General features: G+C 46.1%; 1 protein-coding gene across 1 annotated transcript; it reads left to right on the top strand.

Annotated features, from left to right (window-relative positions):
• Positions 1-13,824: 13,824 nt before the first annotated feature.
• Positions 13,825-14,400, top strand: LOC136825219 (uncharacterized). The gene has a single exon (XM_067081242.1). The coding sequence runs from the start codon at positions 13,825-13,827 to the stop codon at positions 14,398-14,400; it is 576 nt and encodes a 191-aa protein (XP_066937343.1).
• The last annotated feature ends 4,831 nt before the right edge of the window (positions 14,401-19,231 follow it).

Genomic DNA, 19,231 nt, shown 5'->3' with positions numbered 1-19,231 from the left:
GCTTCTCCCGGTGGTTGTGCCTGTGGCCACTTCCGTTGTGTTTCGGCCTAGCTGCCCTGGAGGTACGATGTCCGCCATCCTGTAGAAGTTGTTGGAGTGAAGGTGAAGGAAGTCACCTTGTGGAAGCGATGTTCCTGGCTGAACTGCTACCATAGCTCCTGCATCGGCTGTCCTGATCGTGCCTGTTGCTTCTCCTGGTGGTCATGTCCTGGGCCGCTTCCATTGTGTTCTTGCCCAGCTGCCCTGGAGGTTACAATGTTTTGTGTCCACCAGTCTGTAGAAGATGTCGAATTGCAGGTGAAGAAAGTCGCCCTGTGGAAGTAGCCGCCGTCTTCTTCAACTTATCTTCGATTTTGTCTTCTGCTGCCTCTTTCCTTCCTCTCCCGAGGTCCAAGGGGGTCCCGGAATCCAGACAGACCTCCGTCGACCGAAGGAGAGGAAGCCTGCTTCTTTATCCTTGATGCCCTTGGATGTCTAGGGACTGCCTCCTTCTGAGGAGGTAGTGGGTCTCTCGTTGGCTCTTCCTGACCTTCGGGTTAGGAAACCTATTCGCATATCCCTGGGTTTTGTGTTTCGGGGGCCGCAGGCGTGCAGACCTCAGTTTGCAATCCCGTTCCCAGTCTCAGAGGTTCTGCCTCCAGACGGGGGCTGCTTTGGGCACTCGTTCGAGAGCCGCTCCGAATGCTTGAGATTCGGTGGAATATCGAGTATCCCGATCTGGTCTGGAGAGTACTCTCCCCGGCCCAGTTCGGGAGCAGTGCGAGAGAAAGGGCTGAAGCACCCAGGTGTCTCAGCTCTTCTTGCCAGCACCACAAGTGCTCCCCGAGTGCTTACCAGTGCTCGGTCGGGTTCCCAGCCTGGTGTCTCGATCCTATCAGTTCAAGCACCAGAAGCAGCAGGGAAGAGATTCCCTTTGGAAGTCTTGTGGGACTTCTGAGGGACTGACTCTCTTCTGGGAGACAAGTTTCTCTCGTTGGCTCTTCCCGCCCTCGAGCAGGAACTGATTTGCATTCTCCCGTGGGGTCTGGCGTTTTGGGAGCCACGAGGGCGCGGCCTCTCGAGGTCTTGCCCTCGTTGCCAGTCTTGGAAGTCTGCGCCTAAGACTGGTTCCGTGCCTGGCTCTTTTCAATTTCTTAGGAAACCGAAAGCAGCCGCTCCCGATTTTTGGGAGTCTCGTGGGTCGCTCATATTCTATGAATCAGAAGCGCTCTCCTGACGAGAGAAGTGCCGAGACACCCAGGTGTGTGGGTGCCGAGACACCCAGGTGCCCGGGTGCTGAGACGCCAGGTGTCAGGGTGCCGAGACGCCAGGTGTCTGGGTTCTGAGATGCCAGGTGTCTGGGTGCCGAGATGCCAGGTGTCACGATATTGCCCGCCAGCTGCTTCGGTTGCTTGGCCAGGTTTCATCCTCGTGTTTTGAACCTTAGGGTTCGAGAATGCAGGATAGCAGACGCAGAATTCCCCCTTGAACCTTCTTCTCGAAGGGCCTCAGCCTCGAAGGAGTTTAGAGTTCGGGAAACTAGCACTAGCTCATGGCAGACGAGTTTCGCCCTGTCCAGTGCCGATTGTGTTTGTGCGATTGACTCAGCTCACTCAACTTGCCCGCCCCGCCCAGCCCTTGGTCGCACTTGTGAGACTGGCTCAGCTCGTCTTGGCTCGGCTCACCCCACCTGCCTCCCAGTCCACCGCATACCACCCAGCTGGATCGCTTTCGCGTGATTGGCTCAGTTCATTGCATCTCGGCTTGGCCCCGCTCGGTTTTTCCGAGTCGGGTTCTTGGCTCTGTTTGAGTGAACTTTCTGCTTTTCCCAGGAAAGCGCTTTGCCACAGCACAAGCGCTCTCCTTCCCCCGTGTGGCAGTAATCTCCGATTGATTATCACTCACAGTCCGCCTTTCCTGCTGGTCCTACTGGGAGGACAGGTAGGGGTACTCTTTCTCCTCACCTGTTCTCTTTCCCTCTCAGTTGTTCTGAGAGGCGTGAGACAGACAGAGGGAGCTCCGACGAATTTATCTTTGGAGTTCGGCTGCCTGGCGTGCTTTGGGTTTCAGTCCCCCGATTCTCTTGTAGCACAACCAGGTAGCCGAGGAGGGTTTCATGGGATCTGTCAAGGTCTCCTTCCAAGGGGAGAGGTACAGGAGTTTCACGCTTTGGAAACAGTGAGGGTCTTCCTCTTCAAGTTGCAATCTCTCTCGTTTTTTCGGAGAACTTCGCGCTGACAAATCAGCGCGAGGATCCCCGGGACGGGACCACAGCTCCCCCAATGAATAATCTTCATCACTTGCAACCCTTGCAGTTCTCGAGGGGCTGAGAGTGTCGGGGACAGCCGCAGTCCTGGCTTCAGAGAGCGTTCTCGACCAGATGAACTCTTTTTTTTGGACAAGGAGTTCATTCAGGTCAAGACACCAAGCTTCTCCTCTGCCTCGACAGAGTACGAATTCTTCTTGTCTTGGAGGGTCTTGCCGACTGCAGTTCTGTGGGCAATTCTGGTGCTAAGAAGAAGGACTTTGTCCCAATTCGGATCTCCGGTTTCGTAAGTCCTGAGTTGGCTCGCCCCTTAGGAACGAACCTTGACTTGGTTCTGCCTTTCTCTTCAGAGATTTGCCAGATACCTCAGTAATCAAGGTTCGTACCAGGGTACTGCCTTTTCCTTTGGACAATGGCCAAGACCTTTGGGTCTTAGTCATCTCGACTCAACCTTGAGTTCAAGCCAGCCCCCGTCAACTCCTAAGAAGTCCCAGGCTTCAGAAGAAGATTGCGGAACACAAAGACCTCTTCCTCCCTTCTAGGAAAGTGCACATAACTGTGTCTCTTTCCACCCTCTTTTCCATATGGGAGGAGGGAAGAGAGAAAGAAGTATCGACTAGGAAGAAGTTCTCCTACTACTGATGCCGAGATGAAATGAGACTTATTGGGTCTCTGGAGCTGGCAGCGATGTTGCTGAGACCTGGGAACGGATTCCTTCAGGAGAAGCAGCTATTTCCCTTAGGTCTAGGTAATTCTTTTCATCAAACTTCCATCCTGCTTCCTCTCCCGTGCTCCCGATTCGGGAAATGCCAGCCCGGCTAGAGCTAATTGTCTCGGTATCCTGTCATCTTGCAGAAGTTTCCCCATGGTGGAGAATGGAGGTCTGCTTCCATTCCTCTGTCCTTCTTTCCTCTTCGAAGTATGAGGAAAGAGTTAGGCTAATGCTTGATTGAAGGAACCTTCGAATATGCTTGCATATTCCCCTCACATCGTGTCTACTTACAGATTCGCCGATCAAGGAATAGGCACACACCGGCAAGACTTTGTCTTGAAGGTGTGAGACCGAGATGATTAGTACCATCTCATCACTGTCCTGGGCTCAGGGCAGCCTTTTGGCCGTCCGAGAATTCGAGATGAGTTTTGCGACACTCAGTGGTTTCATTGAACAACAAAACCGCAGTAGTGGCATTTGTCGACAAACAAGAGGTAATCGTTTTTTCCTCCTGTTTCATCTGTCGACATTTGCAGGTACTCGAGTGTTCTATAACGCACTCGACAGCTCAATTAGCCAGGTGCATTCCCGGTGGGGATGTATTGTTAGGCGAGCTTAGCCTTGGGTTTGAGTGATTGGGACGGAACATGCTGCTCACTCTTTTCTTCACAAAGATTCATGAAGAGACTACTTGACTGAGAAATCCCTACCGTCTTTCTGTGGCCTCCCTGCACAACAAGTCGGTAGTTTTTCTCGCTCCTTCATACCAGACCAGGGGCCACTACGGTGAGGCATGCTCTCTCTTTTTGGGAAATTCGATATCTGCGTTTTTCCCTCCATATTTGTCTGTTTCGCTAGGGGTTCACAAGCATTGCTCACCCTGTCTTACAGACAAATGCTGGAAGACTTTGCCTTTCACCCAACCTGATAGCCGAGGCATCGAGAAGAGTTCTGCTTGACCCAACCTCCAGTAGCAGCTACACAAGAAGTGGTTCTTCAGGGCAGTGCATCCCTGTGTGTTTAGGACTGAGAGACCTTCCAGCTTTCCTTGCAAGCACAGGCTTTCTTGCTGAGCGGCAACGGATATAGCTGGATATCTCTTGAAGTCCTGTGCAACACTGTCCCAGGGACTGGATCCGTCTTCGCTGGTGGGTGTCATTAACAGAACTTCTTCTCGGTCAGTCACCCTTCAAGTCTGGACTTCCTCATCTTCTCCGCCGAGGGTTGCTTCTCTCCCCTTCATTTGTGAAGAACGTAGGCCCTTGCGACCTAGTCTTCTATTTGAAGTAGCCTTCTTCTCCTCAGTCGAGACTTAGCTACAGATGAGAAGCTTCTTCGGTTGTGCTGTCCCAGGGAACTGTTCCCTGGGTAGCATGTGACTCATTTAGGGTTCCTGTCCCGTGCTCTGCATGCGTCCTTACGAGAGTCGTCGGATAGAGATGTGCCCTCTTAGGACCATCTCTCATCTTGCTCCGGCCTTGGCGTAGAAGATGGAAGAACAGGGATGGGGATCAATACCTTGACTCTTTCGCAGATGTTGTAGGTGGACTCTGATTCCATCGGTATCTATTGTCGGGTTCGAGTCCTTCTTGCTCCCCTCCTCCTTGGACTTTGTGTCGATGATCCAGATCATTCGTTATTTTGTCCTATTAGGGAGCTGTGGTACTCTACAAAAAGGCTCGACATTCCTAACCTGGATGTCGTTGACATTTTCGCTAGTACTCTCTCTCCCCCAAGGAAGAAGTGTCTAAGGACACATCTTTCTCCTGACTTCATGTAGCGATCGGAGGAGGTACTCAGCAGCTGGCAACGACAATACCGGTACTTTCCATCCGAGAGCTCACGAAGTCAACGGCTTGGTCCATCCCTCGCATTCTGGAAGTTTCTGTCGGTCTGGAAGCAAAACGTGGTCTCATAGACCACACTCTTGTCTTCTTGGTGGTTCCTCTTGTTTTGTCTTACCCACAGACCCTTGGAACCTTTGGTGAGAAGGATACCGAGAGTGACTGGCCTCTCTTCCTCCTCCTTTCCCGTCCTCCTACTTCTCCTCCTTCGGGATGAGAATAGGACTCAAACCAATAGTTGCTGGATCTGGTGCTGATGTGGTAAGACTACAGATCGAGCACCTGTTCTAATTTTCTTCTAGAATCATAGAAGCAATTCCGCTCCTTCCTCTAGCAAGGGGAGGAAGGAGAGACTGGCAATAAGAGAACCCTATCTTGGCTTTTCCTTACTGCGTCTGACTCTAGACCCTTCCAGCCTATTTCGTAGGAGTTACGTTTCCTCACTCATGCAAAAAGGTCCAGTATCTGACATTTGATCTTGCAGTTCCTACACTCTGATCAATATGTCAGAGGCACGGTACTCTTCCTCACTCTTTCGACCCAGAGGAGTAGCCCAGGTGTGCAGAACTCCAGTCAGTTCAGGAGGCTCACTCAGATTCCTCCCTCCAACCAGTGAGTCTTCCTAATGTAAAGGACTGACAGATTGTATATCGTGTCGGAACAAATCACAGTTTTTAAAAGTAAATTGTATTTTTCCTAACTATACAAACCTGAGGTCCTTTACATTACATATTATGCCCACCTCATGCTGCCAAACCTGGACCAAAAGGCAAACTGGAATGTTTACATCCGGGCAGGTGGGTATTCCCACCTACCTGGCGGTAGTTACTGCCTAACACCCTTGCTCAAGAGTTTAACGGCCGTTTCCAGCCCAGGCTGAAAGTAATTCGTGATGTAAAGGACCTCAGGTTTGTATAGTTAGGAAAAATACAATTTACTTTCAAAAATTGTGATCTTTATGACAAAGAAAAATAAAGATTCAAGTAACCCTGGGCCCTTTGATGGTACTGACTCTGCACAGTTGACGACTGCTGCAACCTCCGCGGACAACCTGCACAGTAATATCAAATCAAAGAATGTGAAAGATTTGAGAGTAGCCTATTGCATACTGAGTATCTACCAGTCGAATGTGATTATGAAACCATCTCTACTACTCTGAGTACCTTTGGTCCAATAGTGGAAATTAAAATGAACTATCTTGAAATAGAAGCAAAGTGGGAAGCTTGGGCTACTTTTAAAAAGCATGAAAATGCTTTCAAAGCCAGCTGCAATATTGAGACACCAGAAATATGTTAATCTACCATAAGAGGAAGTTTGACTGACAGAACTCCTAGAAATATGGATGTCTATATACCCTCTGAATGGGCTGTAGATAGACATCAAAGCCAACAGAAGAACATTTCAGCAAGGGCCCAAACCTCCTATGTGGCTGGTAGCAACAGCAAAGGAGGAGAAATATAACTATTATAAATTCGGTAGATACCTCCGGAAAAAAGTAAGAAGCATAAAGAGTGGTGAGATATCTCTATTTGGTGAAAGAAAAATTCTTATTCATGCGAAATCAAAGACCCAGGCACAGATGTTGAGTTTGATGCAGGTTAAAGATAATGAAATGGTAAAAGAGATCAGACCCCACCTGAATTTCAGCTATGGGAGAGGGGTAATCTTTGACAAAGACCTATATGAATTCACAGAAGAAATCCTAGAAATGAGCCCACCATCAGTATGGAAGGTAAAAAAGATATCTAGTTCAAACATGATCATTTTGACATTTGAGAACCCAAATGTGGCATCCCATGTCACATTCGAAAATGAGAGAGTGAGAGTAAGACCCTTCAACCAAAACCTATGTAGTGTTTTAACTGTTTCATGTTTGGTCATTCACCAAGAGTATGTAAAAACCCTCGAGTTTGTGTTAATTGTTTAGCCCCTGAACATGGTTTATGCTCTCAGGCTCCAAAGTGTGTTAATTGTCACTTGGTTCACAAATCCAATGATAAAAATCGTGAAGAATTTAAACTTGAGCAAGCAGCAGTAATAAAGCAAATGCTGAGCACATTAGCACGGGTCATACAAAAAGACAAATGGGGACTGCTAAGAGCTGTGCTAGAGCTCTAAATCCCTTACCCCTTAATGCCACAAGGAATCCAGTCAGTACAGGAACTTCTTCCTTTGTAACAGTTGCTCTATTCCCTGTGGTAGAGGCCCAGTCCTCTGGGTCAGGTGCTCACCTGGCAAGGCAAGAGCACACTCCTCTAAAGGAGGTAAGTCACCTCCTCAGGTAGATGAGGCACCACTGGTGAAGAAAATCTACCCATACCTTTACCATCTCCCACAATAGATGAAGTATCTGAAATAGATTCTCTGCCCAAGAAAAGTAATTCGACAAAAATGAAGTAGGGAAGAGAAAGAGAACTCAATTTTTCTCCCCTCCTCCATCTCCCCACAGCCAAAATGAAAATGATAATAGCACTGAACTTAACGGGAACTGTACTGGCACTTCAGTGAGACCAAAGGAGTCCAGCATTTTGATTAAAAAAAAGCTCAGTAACAGAGATCCATCCTCATCCTGAAGTTAATAGCCAAAGAGAAAATAATAAGGGTACCAATGGGAAGCCATAGATCCAAAGACCATTCATAAATTCAACATCCCAAAGAAACAAATTTAACAGGGTAAAGGACTCTAAAAAACTTAAACATAAATAATGTCAATATTACAGTGGGACTCGCGGGGTATTATTTCAAGTGCCGAACAAATCAAAACACTAATCAGGGATTCAGAGGCAAAGATAATATGTCTCCAAGAAACAAAAATTGGGGACAAATTATATAACCCTGGTTTAAATTATAATTTCTACAGATCTCCTCAACCAGGAGAAAGAGCACAAGGAGGCACAGGTTTTGTTATCCATAAACCTGTAAAATGCAGCATCGTCCAACTTGACACTATACTTCAGGCTTGTGCTGTACAAATTTATATTGATAAAAAGATCACTCTTTGTTCTCCATATCTGCAACTTAGATTGGAAGATCACCTATATGATATATCTGGTAACAAAAGGCAATTAGATATTTCTGACCTTCAATACCTAATTGGCAAACTGCCATCCCCATTGATATTAATGGGTGATGTTAATGCAAAACATATTCTTTGTGGGGAGGGGGATGTATGTGATGGATGGGGTAACATTATTGAGCAGTTACTTGACAGGAACCATATAGTTTTATTGAACAAATGGATCACCAACAAGGTATGACGTATACCGTAATTCCTCCTCGGCAACAGATTTAACTATATGTTCCTTGGCTCAGTAAGAAAGAACCTACAGTACTGTATATGGCAGTGACCATTGGCCCATACATCTGAAATACATATTCATAATACTCCAACTCCATGCTTCCCAAAGTAGAAAACAGATGAAGCAGATTTGAGTTAATATGAAAGATTAACAACCATTGAAAAAAATGCCAGGGACTTCTCTTCTCCAATTTAAGCTTATCAGCATTTTACTAAAGGTTGAGAATGGATATATATCTGATCCTAAAGAAGTGACAGAAATGTTTGGCAAGCACTTTGCCAAAGTATCCAGTGCAACACAGTACTCTCCTGAATTTCAGCAAATACGAAATTCCACATCGATAGTTCCACCTCAGTCCAATAGTACAGAGGCTTTCAATATGTCTTTCACCATGGACGACGAGATGCTGAATGCTTTAGTTAACTCATCATCAGCGTCCCCTGGAGAGGATGATATTAGGTATGAAACGTTAAAGCACCTTCCAGAGACCAGTAGGGCTTTCTCTTGGATACTCTTTATGATCTTTGGAAACTTCAGACCTCTCCAAAGTCATGGAAGACGTCAGTTGTAATCCCCAGTATTAAGCCTGGTAAGAACCCAGAACTAACTCAAAGTTACAGGCCTATAACCCTCACAACCTGTGTATGTAAGCTGTTTGAAAGAATGGTGAATAACAGATTGGTCTGGTATTTAGAAACAAAAAAGCTTCTATCCAATAGGCAATTTGGATTCAGAGAAAATAAAAGTACTATAGACACACTGTTAATGTTATCAAGGGAGATCCAAAATGCTTTTTGACATCCAGAATCAAGTCGTTGGAGTCTTCTTTGATATGGAAAAGGTTTCGATACCACTTGGGAGGATGGTATTCTGAAGCAGTTGGCTTCTTTGGGGCATTGGAGGCAGTATGTATTATTTTATTAAGGATTTTATATCAATCGCTACCCAAAAGTTCGCACTGGATCGACACTATCCTCTTCCTATATACAAGAAGGTGTCCCTCAAGGTAGCATGCTAAGTGTTACCTTATTTGCAATAGCAATCGATAGTCTGATGGACCACCTACCAACTGGGGTCCAAGGACCATTATTTGTAGATGACTTTGCTATCTACTGCAGCGGATCTGCTGCTGCACAAGCCTGCAAGAAGGTTCAGAGTGCAATAAATGCAGCCTCAAATTGGGCAGATGCTAGGGGATTTAAGTTTTCACCTCATAAAATTAAAGCCATCAGATTCGCACGAACTAGAAAACGAGAGGGGGTACCAACCCTCTTTTTAAAAGACAATATCTTACCATATGAAGATGAAGTTAAGTTTCTTGGGGTGATATTTGCTAAGAAACTTACCTTTGGTCCTTATATAAATGATCTCGCCAACAGAGTTAAACAGTCACTAAATATATTGAAGGTGATATCATATTTTGATTGGGGAGCAGACCGAAAAACTCTGCTTAAGCTTTATATATCTTTATGCTTAAGCAAGATGGATTATGCCTGTCAAATCTATGGATCTTCTTGTAAAACTAACCTAGAAAAATTAAATATAATACATAACTTGGGATTACGGATTTGTTCAGGGGCATACAGCACTTCCCCTGTAGCTAGTATATATGTAGACTCGGGCTTCCCCTCTTTCAATCCGTAGGGAAGACCTAAGCTTAAGGTACATATCCAAATCCTTAACCTCTAACAGCAATCCAAATTATAAGTATGTGAAATCCCCAGTAGATCAGCAAATAGACACCTACCCAAACCCCTTATAAGAGAAGGTAGAGATGCTGGCATATTGACAACACCAATAGCACAGGTTGCATTCCCTAAATCTCTACCTTGGTGCAAATTACTTATTGAGATATGCCCAGTTGTTGGAAGGAAGAAACATATTTCCAGTGAAGAAATTAGAATGGAATTTCATCAGCATTCCCTCCAACACAGTGGGCAGAGCATATTTGCAGGTGGCTCCAAGTCGGAGGATGGAGCTGGCTGTGCAGTATTGGTAGGAAATTATAATCAAGAAGATATTACCCCCTTCCTGCTCGATATTCACGGCTGAATTATATGCCGTTCTTGAAGCTGTAAAATATGTTTTTAATAAAGGAAAGAATGATGAAAGTTTATCATATATTCTGACTCGCGTAATCTTTTATCGTCATTGAAACAGTTGATTCCCTTCTACCACCTTGTACAAGAAGTACAGGAATGGCTGGCGCTCCTTTACTTCTGCAAGCGTATCAGGGTGAACTTTTGTTGGGTACCTGCTCGTGTGGGTATAGATGGGAATGAGAGAGCCGATAAGGCAGCTAAAGAATCGATAAGATTACATAATCAGGTTCTCATAAACCTCCCATACTCTGACTTTAAGTAAATTATTCATATCTATGTAAGAAGGAAGTGGCAAATTGGCTGGGAAAACATAATTGGTAATAATATGAAGTTGAAGTCCATTCGGTCTTCGGTTAAGAGATGGCAGTCGTCAGATCATTTATTATTTTAACAAGGCTGCTTATAGGACATACGTATGCTACGCACAGATACTTAATGTAAAATGGAGGCCCCAATCTGCATTTCCTGTCAGGAAGTTTTAACAGCAAAGCATTTATTAATGATTACCCAATTTTTACCTGAGAAAGGAGAGTTACCTCACTCCATGGCTGGTCCATGAGTGAGGTACTTGATGATAATTGTGATGTAAATAAAATAATGTTGTTTTTAAAGAAAGTTAACTTTTATTTCAGAATTTAACTTTTTTTACAGTTTTTACAAATTTCATTCGTATTATAAGACTATGTATTTTTTTTTAAATCTTAATTTATAGTTCTGATGAATTTTAGCTAAATTAATGTTTGATTTTCAGCGCTGAATGGCCATAGTTGCCCCAGTACTTGGGCAAGTATGCCTAAAATCTATAAATCAATCAATCAATCAATGTGCTTAATACGGAAAGCATACTCAAATCTATCGCAAATTTACCGTTAGTGAGATATGTAACATCGGTATGTTTCAGCGTTCATGCCCGAGGGGCTGGTACCGTAGGGGGTTAGTGCCGTCAATGCACCTCATGCGGTGCACTGTAGGCATTACTTAAGGTTCTTTGCAGTACCCCTTCGGTCCCTAGCTGCAACCCCTTTCATTCCTTTTACTGTATCTCCTCTCATATTCTCTTTCTTCCACTTTCAAATAGATTTTAGTGGGTGGATATGTTTTAGGATTACCTCAAGATTTCCTTACAGGTAGGGAGCAGCGAGTTGCTGTGGACGGGATCTTTAGTGAAACAAGACCTGTGTTGTCTGGAGTTCCACAGAGCAGTGTTCTTGGTTCACTGTTATTTTTGGTGTATACAAGTGATATGGTTGTTGGCCTGGAAAACAAGATTGTTCAGTATGCCGATAATGCAACACTTGTGGTTGTAGTTAAGTCTCCACTTACGAGAAATGAAGCTGCCCTCAGCCTCAGTCGGGACACATACCGGATCAGGGAATGGTGTAGTAGGTGGGGTATGAGGCTGAACTCCAGTAAAACGAGAACACTATTGATTAGCAGATCTCGTACAGATTTCCCACCCCATCCTCCCCTTCAGGTAGCTGGAACTTTGCTGATTGAGCTTGAAGCTTTAACTATTCTAGGTGTAACTTTTGACTCACATCTAACTTTTGAGAAACATCTAATGAAAGTTTCAGCAAATACTGCTCGAAAGTCGTAAAGCCTCATATACTTATAGCAGTGATAAAATCAATGCAACCTGTTTTAGGTCATTTATACTTCCTTTACTGGAATGCTGTTCTTCGGTGCGGATCTCTATTTCTGCCAGAGATTTATATCTTTTAGACAAAGTGGTTCATGGCAGTAGGTTTCTGTTTCCTAATAGTAGTAGCAGTCATGACTTGGACCATGTTTGTCACTTTTTCATGAGTGCATTTCAACAGAGATCTTTCACATTCACATTTGATCCCTGATCCCCTTTGTCTGCCGAGAACAACCAGATTCGCTGAACAGCATTGTAAAGTCCCCGCTCAATGCGTTCTCTGTAATGAACATCCCGCTTTCTGCGGTGCCTTCACATTCGACCTGGGTCGGCCGAACACATATTATTATCATTATATTGTGAATTGTATATTTTATTGTCTGTTCAAGTGACCATGCATTATGTATATGTAACAGAGTATTTTTGTAACAGACCAGACATTGTTAATCATTATGTTTTCTGTGCGTACCTGTCCTGTTTTTGTAGAGAAATAGTTTGACCCTAGGTCACCTGTAAATCTTTGTACCCGCGGTCTCTGCATTATACGCAGACGTCCACACGCTGATTTATAAGCGGATCGCTTCATCAATAAACTACTAGTACTTGTCTTCCTGCTCATTATTTTGCACCTCTCTCACAGTGGTGACCCCCGGAGTGGTTCCCGGAAGCCATTAACGGACCCAAACGGCGACTAAGTCTTGGCCTGATGAACCAACCCATGCCTCTAACAGACTAATTACAGTGCTCCAACAAAGCGTTCGGGCATTACCGACCCTCGTCAGCAGGTCACCGGCGTCATTAGCGGACCCAAATGGCATGCTCCCAAGCGTGTATTGACGCGAGTGTTCCCTCACACTCCAAGTGAGAGTGCAGGATGAGCATGGATGCAGACATTCCCAACCACATACAAATTACCGCGAACTTCTCGGTGGCAGACGCCTCCCTCGCGCAACCCCCTCCCACGTGCTCTTCCACGCTGGTACCTGCACTCCATACGATGACCCCCCTGACGGACCAACCAAAGGCGGCCCTCAGCATAAGGCTGCTGCCATTCATCCACCAAAATGCAGCGTCCTGGGTCTACAGGGTTAAGGGGTCAGGAGGCACACAAGAGGATTGCCTTGTGGTTAATGACAACGTCGAGCCCTGACACCTTCCAGGAGTTAAAAGCCACTCTCGTTGAGACCTGCTCCCTGCTGGTCTCCGAGAGAGCTGCCCACACCCTCGACCTCACCCTCAATCCCCGGCAGGAGGGAAACCTCTTGGAAACATGGCATGCCCTCCAGGACCTCCTCCTCCTCCTCCTCCTCCCTGAGACTGACAGCAGCGGCAGGCACAAAGAAATCAGCCTGTCGAGGGAGATCTTCCTGTGGCAACTACTGCCAGAGGTCCGTGGGCAGATCACAGAGGCATACACCCTGCTGGTCGAGGACCTGATCAGGGTGGCGCAGCAGTTGACGGACTCCACGAAGGCAGCAAAGCAGGTGTCCACGCCCGCACACCCCATCAACTGCCTCCAGCTGGAGGACCCCACCACGGAGGGCGTCATCGAGGCTGTCGAGAAGTTTGTCTGGCATGGCATACGGAAGGACGAGATGGCCTGGGCAAGGCAATGCATGCAGTGTCAGGCCAGCAAAGTAGGGCGACACACTGAGTCTGGGGTGGGCGAGTTTCCCCAGCTGAAGAGATGCTTCAGGCACATCCACGTCGACATGGTGGGTCCTCTTCCCCCATCAGGAGGAGCAAGATACCTTCTAACAGTCGTCGACCGCTCCACCAGGTGGCCCAAAGCTACGCCCATGGTAGAAGCCACCTCCAGTGCATGCGCAGAAGCCCTCCTCTCCAGCTGGATCAGCCGGTTTGGTGTCCCGGACCACATAACGACAGAAAGAGGTGCTGTTTTCCTATCCGAGCTGTGGACCTCCCTGGCACGCCTGCTGGGGACCACTCATCACAGCACCACCACCTACAACCCCGCAGCCAATGGGATGGGTGGAAACGTTCCACAGGTCCCTGAAGGCGTCCTTCATGGCTCGTTGCACCTCCAAGAATTGGAAGTACCAGCTGCCCTGGGTCCTCCTCGGATTGAGAACCGCCCCCAGAGCCAATGGCGACCCCTCCTCAGGAGAAAAAGTATATGGGGAGACCCTGGTAGTCCCAGGGGAACTCATTGCAGAAGACAGGGATGGCATAGCAATGCAGAGGCTCTGTGACAGGGTTGGGAACCTCCCCCCCTGCCAGAGGACATACACCGACAGGACGTCCCCCTTCATGCCTCCCTGGCTGTCCTCCACCACCCACGTCTTCGTCAGGGACAACGCAGTGCAGCCACCCTTAACCAGGCCCTACAGAGGACCTTTCCTTGTGCTCGAGAGGAATATAAAGGCATTCTGGGTAGCCATCCACGGAAGGGAAGACTGGGTATCGATAGACCCCCTCAAGCCCGCCTTCCTGGAGGAGGATGTCGTGGGCGGTTCCCAAAGCTTCCCGCAGGAGATAGCAACCCCTGGCCAGCCCCATGTGCAGGAAAACGTCATGGGCGTCCACGGAAAACCCTGAAACCAGACAGGGGGCATCCCAACACACCGCTCCAGAGGGCGCTGGGGAAGGTACCACCCCCTCCAGTTGAAATCGAGAAAGCAGGGCTCCCCTCCATCGCCCCAGCAGATACCTGCTTTGATCAGACGTTACCTACGTCTTTGTGGGGGGAGTATTGTAAAGTCCCCGCTCAATGCGTTCTCTGTAATGAACATCCCATTTTCTGCGGTGCCCTCACATTTGACCTAGGGTCGGACGAACACAAATTATTATCATTATTGTGAATTGTATATATTATTGTCTGTTCGAGTGACCATGAATTATGTATATGTAACAGAGTATTTTTATAACAGACTAGAAATTGTTAATCATTATGTTTTCTGTATGTACCGTCCTGTTTTTGTAGAGAAATAGTTTGACCTCAGGTCACCAGTAAATCTTTGTACCAGCGGTCTCTGCGTTATACGCAGACGTCAGCACGCCGCTTTATAAGCGGATCGCTTCATCGATAAACTAGCAGTACTTGTCTTCCTGCTCATTATTTCGCACCTCTCTCACAGCATCACCAATATGTAGTAAATATGCCTCGCTGTCAAACTTCTCAATTCCAGAGGTCCTTTATTCCCCACACATTGGACTGTGGAACAGCCTCCCAGAGGATGTCGTGCAGTTGGAACTTCAGAAGTTCAAGCGAAAATGCAATGCATTACTACCATAGTACTATTCTTCTTGTATTTTAATACGTTTTTTTCTATTTATCTGTATATTTTTTCTTTTTTAATAAGTGGGATCTCTTCTCTCTGTATTTCCCTTTATTTCCTCTTACTTCTTCCTAATTAACATCATATTCTTTGGAATCTTGAATATCTCCTAACACTTGTTTCATAGTGCAACTGCAAGGTTTTCCTCCTGTTACACCTTTAAAACCTTTCTACTTTGAATTTTCCCTCGGCCAAAATTCTATATGCCATTCCATTTCTATATTCCAAGGTTTTGGTACTAAACATGGTTTCATGTGAGTGGGGCTGGTCTTAAAGTAAAAATCTATCATTTGTAAATGGGAAACATGACATATGAAATGAGGAATTACGGTAATGTATAAGCATAAAGTTATCATTGTTCCTCAAGAGATAAACTGCCAAATTCATCTAGGAAATTTCACGTCTGATATCCTGCGGATATTTGGTCCTATATACCCAAGAAATGTGCATGGTTATATTTTTAGACTAAAATAAAATTAATAAGTATATGTTAGGCTTTTTATCAGGAATATCTTTTAGGTAATATTCAGCAAAATGCTTATGAAATATGATTATATCATCTAAATGTCTATCAGTTGAAAAATAATATTTTTGCCATTAACACATGGTCAAAGATATTTAAGAGGTGCTAAATAATGAGCAGGAGGAAAGTTACTGCTACTTTATTCAGGACGCAGGCCGTTAAAATATCAGCGGACTGACGTCACACAGAGGAATACAATAGAATCTTGGTGACCTGAGGTCAATTACTCTCGACAATAATTACAATGGATAAATACAAGTTGTGTAGAAAGAAAGTGGACAATGACTGATCTAACAACATTCTAATACATGTGCAAAAGAAACAGATACAAATAAGTTAGTAACAGGTACAAATTTACATAGATAAGCGTGGTTGATTCAGTATGGCTGATCCTGCTTGAAGAAAACAGGTCGTTCATCATAGAAGACTCGCTCAGCAGGGACTTTACAAATACTCCCCACCAAAGACGTGGGTAACGTCTGATTAATCTAGGTATCTTCTGGGACGTTGGAGAGTGCCGCGGCTCTGCAAAGTCAGCTGGGGGGTGCGGTGTGAGTGGGAGCTGCTGGCTGTGGGTGTGGCTGGTTGCTTTCGGGGGCAGCCATGCGACCTCCTTTTGAGGTGGCCCGGCTGCGGAGGTGACGGCTCTTGAGGAGGGTGCTGCGTGGTGCCGTCTGCTGTTTCCTCCAGGAGGGCGGGCTTGAGGCGGTTGATCGACACCCAGTCGTCCTTCCCATGCAGGGCGAGGCGGAAGGCTTTGTTGTTCCTCTCAAGCACGCAGAAGGGCCCTGGGGGAGGTCTGATGAAGACGTGGGTGGTGGAGGACAAGCTGGGAGCCGTGAAGGCAGTTGACCTGTCGGTATACGTCCGCTGGCAGGGGGCGAACTTCCCAACTATATCGCGGAGCCTCTGGACTGACGGGTTGTGACGATCTTCCGTGACTAGCTCGCCAGGACTACAAGGGGCTCCCCGTAGATTTTCTCCGCTGCGGACGGGTTGCCATTGGCTCTAGGGGCGGTTCTCAGCCCGAGGAGGACCCAAGGCAGCTGGTAATTCCAATCCTCGGGAGTGCAGCGGGCCATGAGGGACGCCTTCAGGGACCTGTGGAATCTCTCCACCAATCTGTTGGCTGCGGGGTTGTAGGTGGTGGTGGTGTGGTGAGATGTTCCCAGCAGGCGTGCCAGGGCGGACCACATCTCGACAGGAAGGCCAGGTCCCTGTTGGTGGCTATGTGGTCCAGGACGCCAAACCGACTGATTCAGCTGGAGAGGAGGGCCTTGGCACACGCACTGGCGGTGATTTTGCCAATGAGAGTCAGCACGCCCAAACGTTGGTTACAGTGCTGTCTTTAGTCCGTTAGGGGCGTGGGGTAGTTCATGGAGCCAAGACTAGGTTGCCGTCTGAGTCCGCTAATGGTTCTGGGAACCACTCCGGGTCACCACTTTAAGAGGTGCTAAATAATGAGCAGGAGAAAAGTTACTGCTACTTTATTCAGGACGCAGGCCGTTTATATAATGGCGGACTGACGTCACACAGAGGAATACAGTAGAATCTTGGTGACCTGAGGTCAATTACTCTCGACAATAAGTACAAGGGATAAATACAAATTGTGTAAAAAGAAAGTGGACAATGACTGCTGATCTAACAACATTCTAGTACATGTGCAAAAGAAACAGATACAAAATAAGTTAGTAACAGGTACAAATTTACATGGATGAGCGTGGTTGATTTAGTATGGCTGATCCTGCCTGACCTGCTCCTATAGGTGCAGTATTGAAGAAAATGGGTCATTCATCATAGAAGACTCGCTCAGCGGGGACTTTACAGATATGCCCTTCTCATTATCTTTAATCAAAAAGGGTGCCATCCTTTGCACAAATAACCATGTATGTAATAGCCATTGTTATGGGGCTGTCATGGGTAATGACTTATAACCAAGGAAGGGTACCAGTGGAAACGAAAATTTCCCTTTAATAAGTGCATGCTGTGTGGCTGTGCATTCTGGTGTTGCCCTGGGTCTGCTGGCACCCGTCCATGTCACATGGTCATAGTTTCGTAGCACCACGTAGTCTCTGTTGAAGCGTTCTGGTAAATTCGACGACTGCTTTTACAAGATTTTGTCTACATGCTCTAGATTCCTAGAAGCTGCTAGTCTGCCGTGGTCGGATGAGCAGTTTTTGATAAGCTAATCAGCAAGCGAAAATTGCAAGTCTCTATATAAGGAAACAACTATCGTCTGAAGTGTCATCATCAGCCCCACTCTTTTAGCGGTATATGAGCTCCCATAGATCGCCCTAATAGAGGATGAAGGACAGAAAGAGAGAGAGAGAGAGAGATTCTGTCTTCAGTAGAGAGCCTCCACTTCAAACGTTTTAGTGTTCCTAGACTATAAGCTGCTAGCTATCATCTGCATAACATCAGGAAGCCTCAAAGGTCGTTATCACAGTACTGCTGTCCCAACTTGAATGGAACCATCTGTGTCTTCTTCGGATCAGCCGTCGACGCTCTTGCCTCGAAGGCAGGGGCGTCATTTCAGATTTTAGTTGGGGGGGCCAAAGATGGTTTGGCGAGCGAAGCGAGCCTAACCAGCTGGTTTTTTTTTTATTTTGAGCTATTTTATGAGCTTTTTGAAGCCACATGAGCAAGGTATTTCAGCAAAATAGGCGGACAAACAAATATTGTGCGTGATAGAGAAATATAGATAGATAGATAGATAGACAGACAGATAGACAGATAGATAGATAGATAGACATAACTTAATGTGGTGACACATTTGAATTTCGGTAGGAATAATGGAAAACCCGCTGCTGTTACATCTTGAGGCTTGGGGGCGTGAAGGGGGGGGCAAGTTGAGGCTTTGGGCGGGGGCAACTTGAGTCGTGGTGCCACCCCCAGCCCCCCTAAATGACGCCCCTGCTCGAAGGATAAATTCATAAGTGACTACCTACTTAGTTTAATTTTCTTAGTATTACGATGTGTAAAGTTGAGTGTCTGCACATTTTCTTTACCTACTGTATATGTAATATATTGTAAATGAAGGCTGTACACTGTATTGTTGAGTGAGTCATATTCTTTATCCTGCTTCCAATTCTTTATGCAAAACTCCTTTTGTTAAGTAAGATTAGAAAGAGCCTGACGATTCAAGGCCGGATCCTAATAGGCCCGAAACACAACTGAAACAGTTGCTGAATATTGAGCCGATATGGAAAAACTGCAATGAATTAGTTTCTGCTGAGCCATATAATTTCAATCTGCTATTTTCTTGTTCCATGAAGTATCAGTACAGCAATTGGCAGTTAATATTTTATCCCTAAACTAATTCGCTTAGCGATTTGGTTTACCTACCCTTTACCTAATCACTCTTGCATTTTTTTTTATCACACGTGGTGTGGCAGGCTATTGGATTTGTTCTACTTTTGTCATCTTTGGCAGTTCTGAATCCGGGTCAGCAAACTAAGAGACGCCAAAGTTAAACCAGTGAGCAAGAATGTTCGTCCCAGAATTCAATGCATAGAAGTTTGCAGCAGACCTTAGGAGTCTGATGTGAATGGCACTAGGTCACATGGAT

The sequence above is a fragment of the Macrobrachium rosenbergii genome, chromosome 37, assembly GCF_040412425.1.
Source record: "Macrobrachium rosenbergii isolate ZJJX-2024 chromosome 37, ASM4041242v1, whole genome shotgun sequence".
NCBI lineage: Eukaryota > Metazoa > Arthropoda > Malacostraca > Decapoda > Palaemonidae > Macrobrachium > Macrobrachium rosenbergii.
The sequence above is the reverse complement of the archived record's forward strand: the minus strand, read 5'-3'. Positions and strand labels throughout refer to the sequence as shown.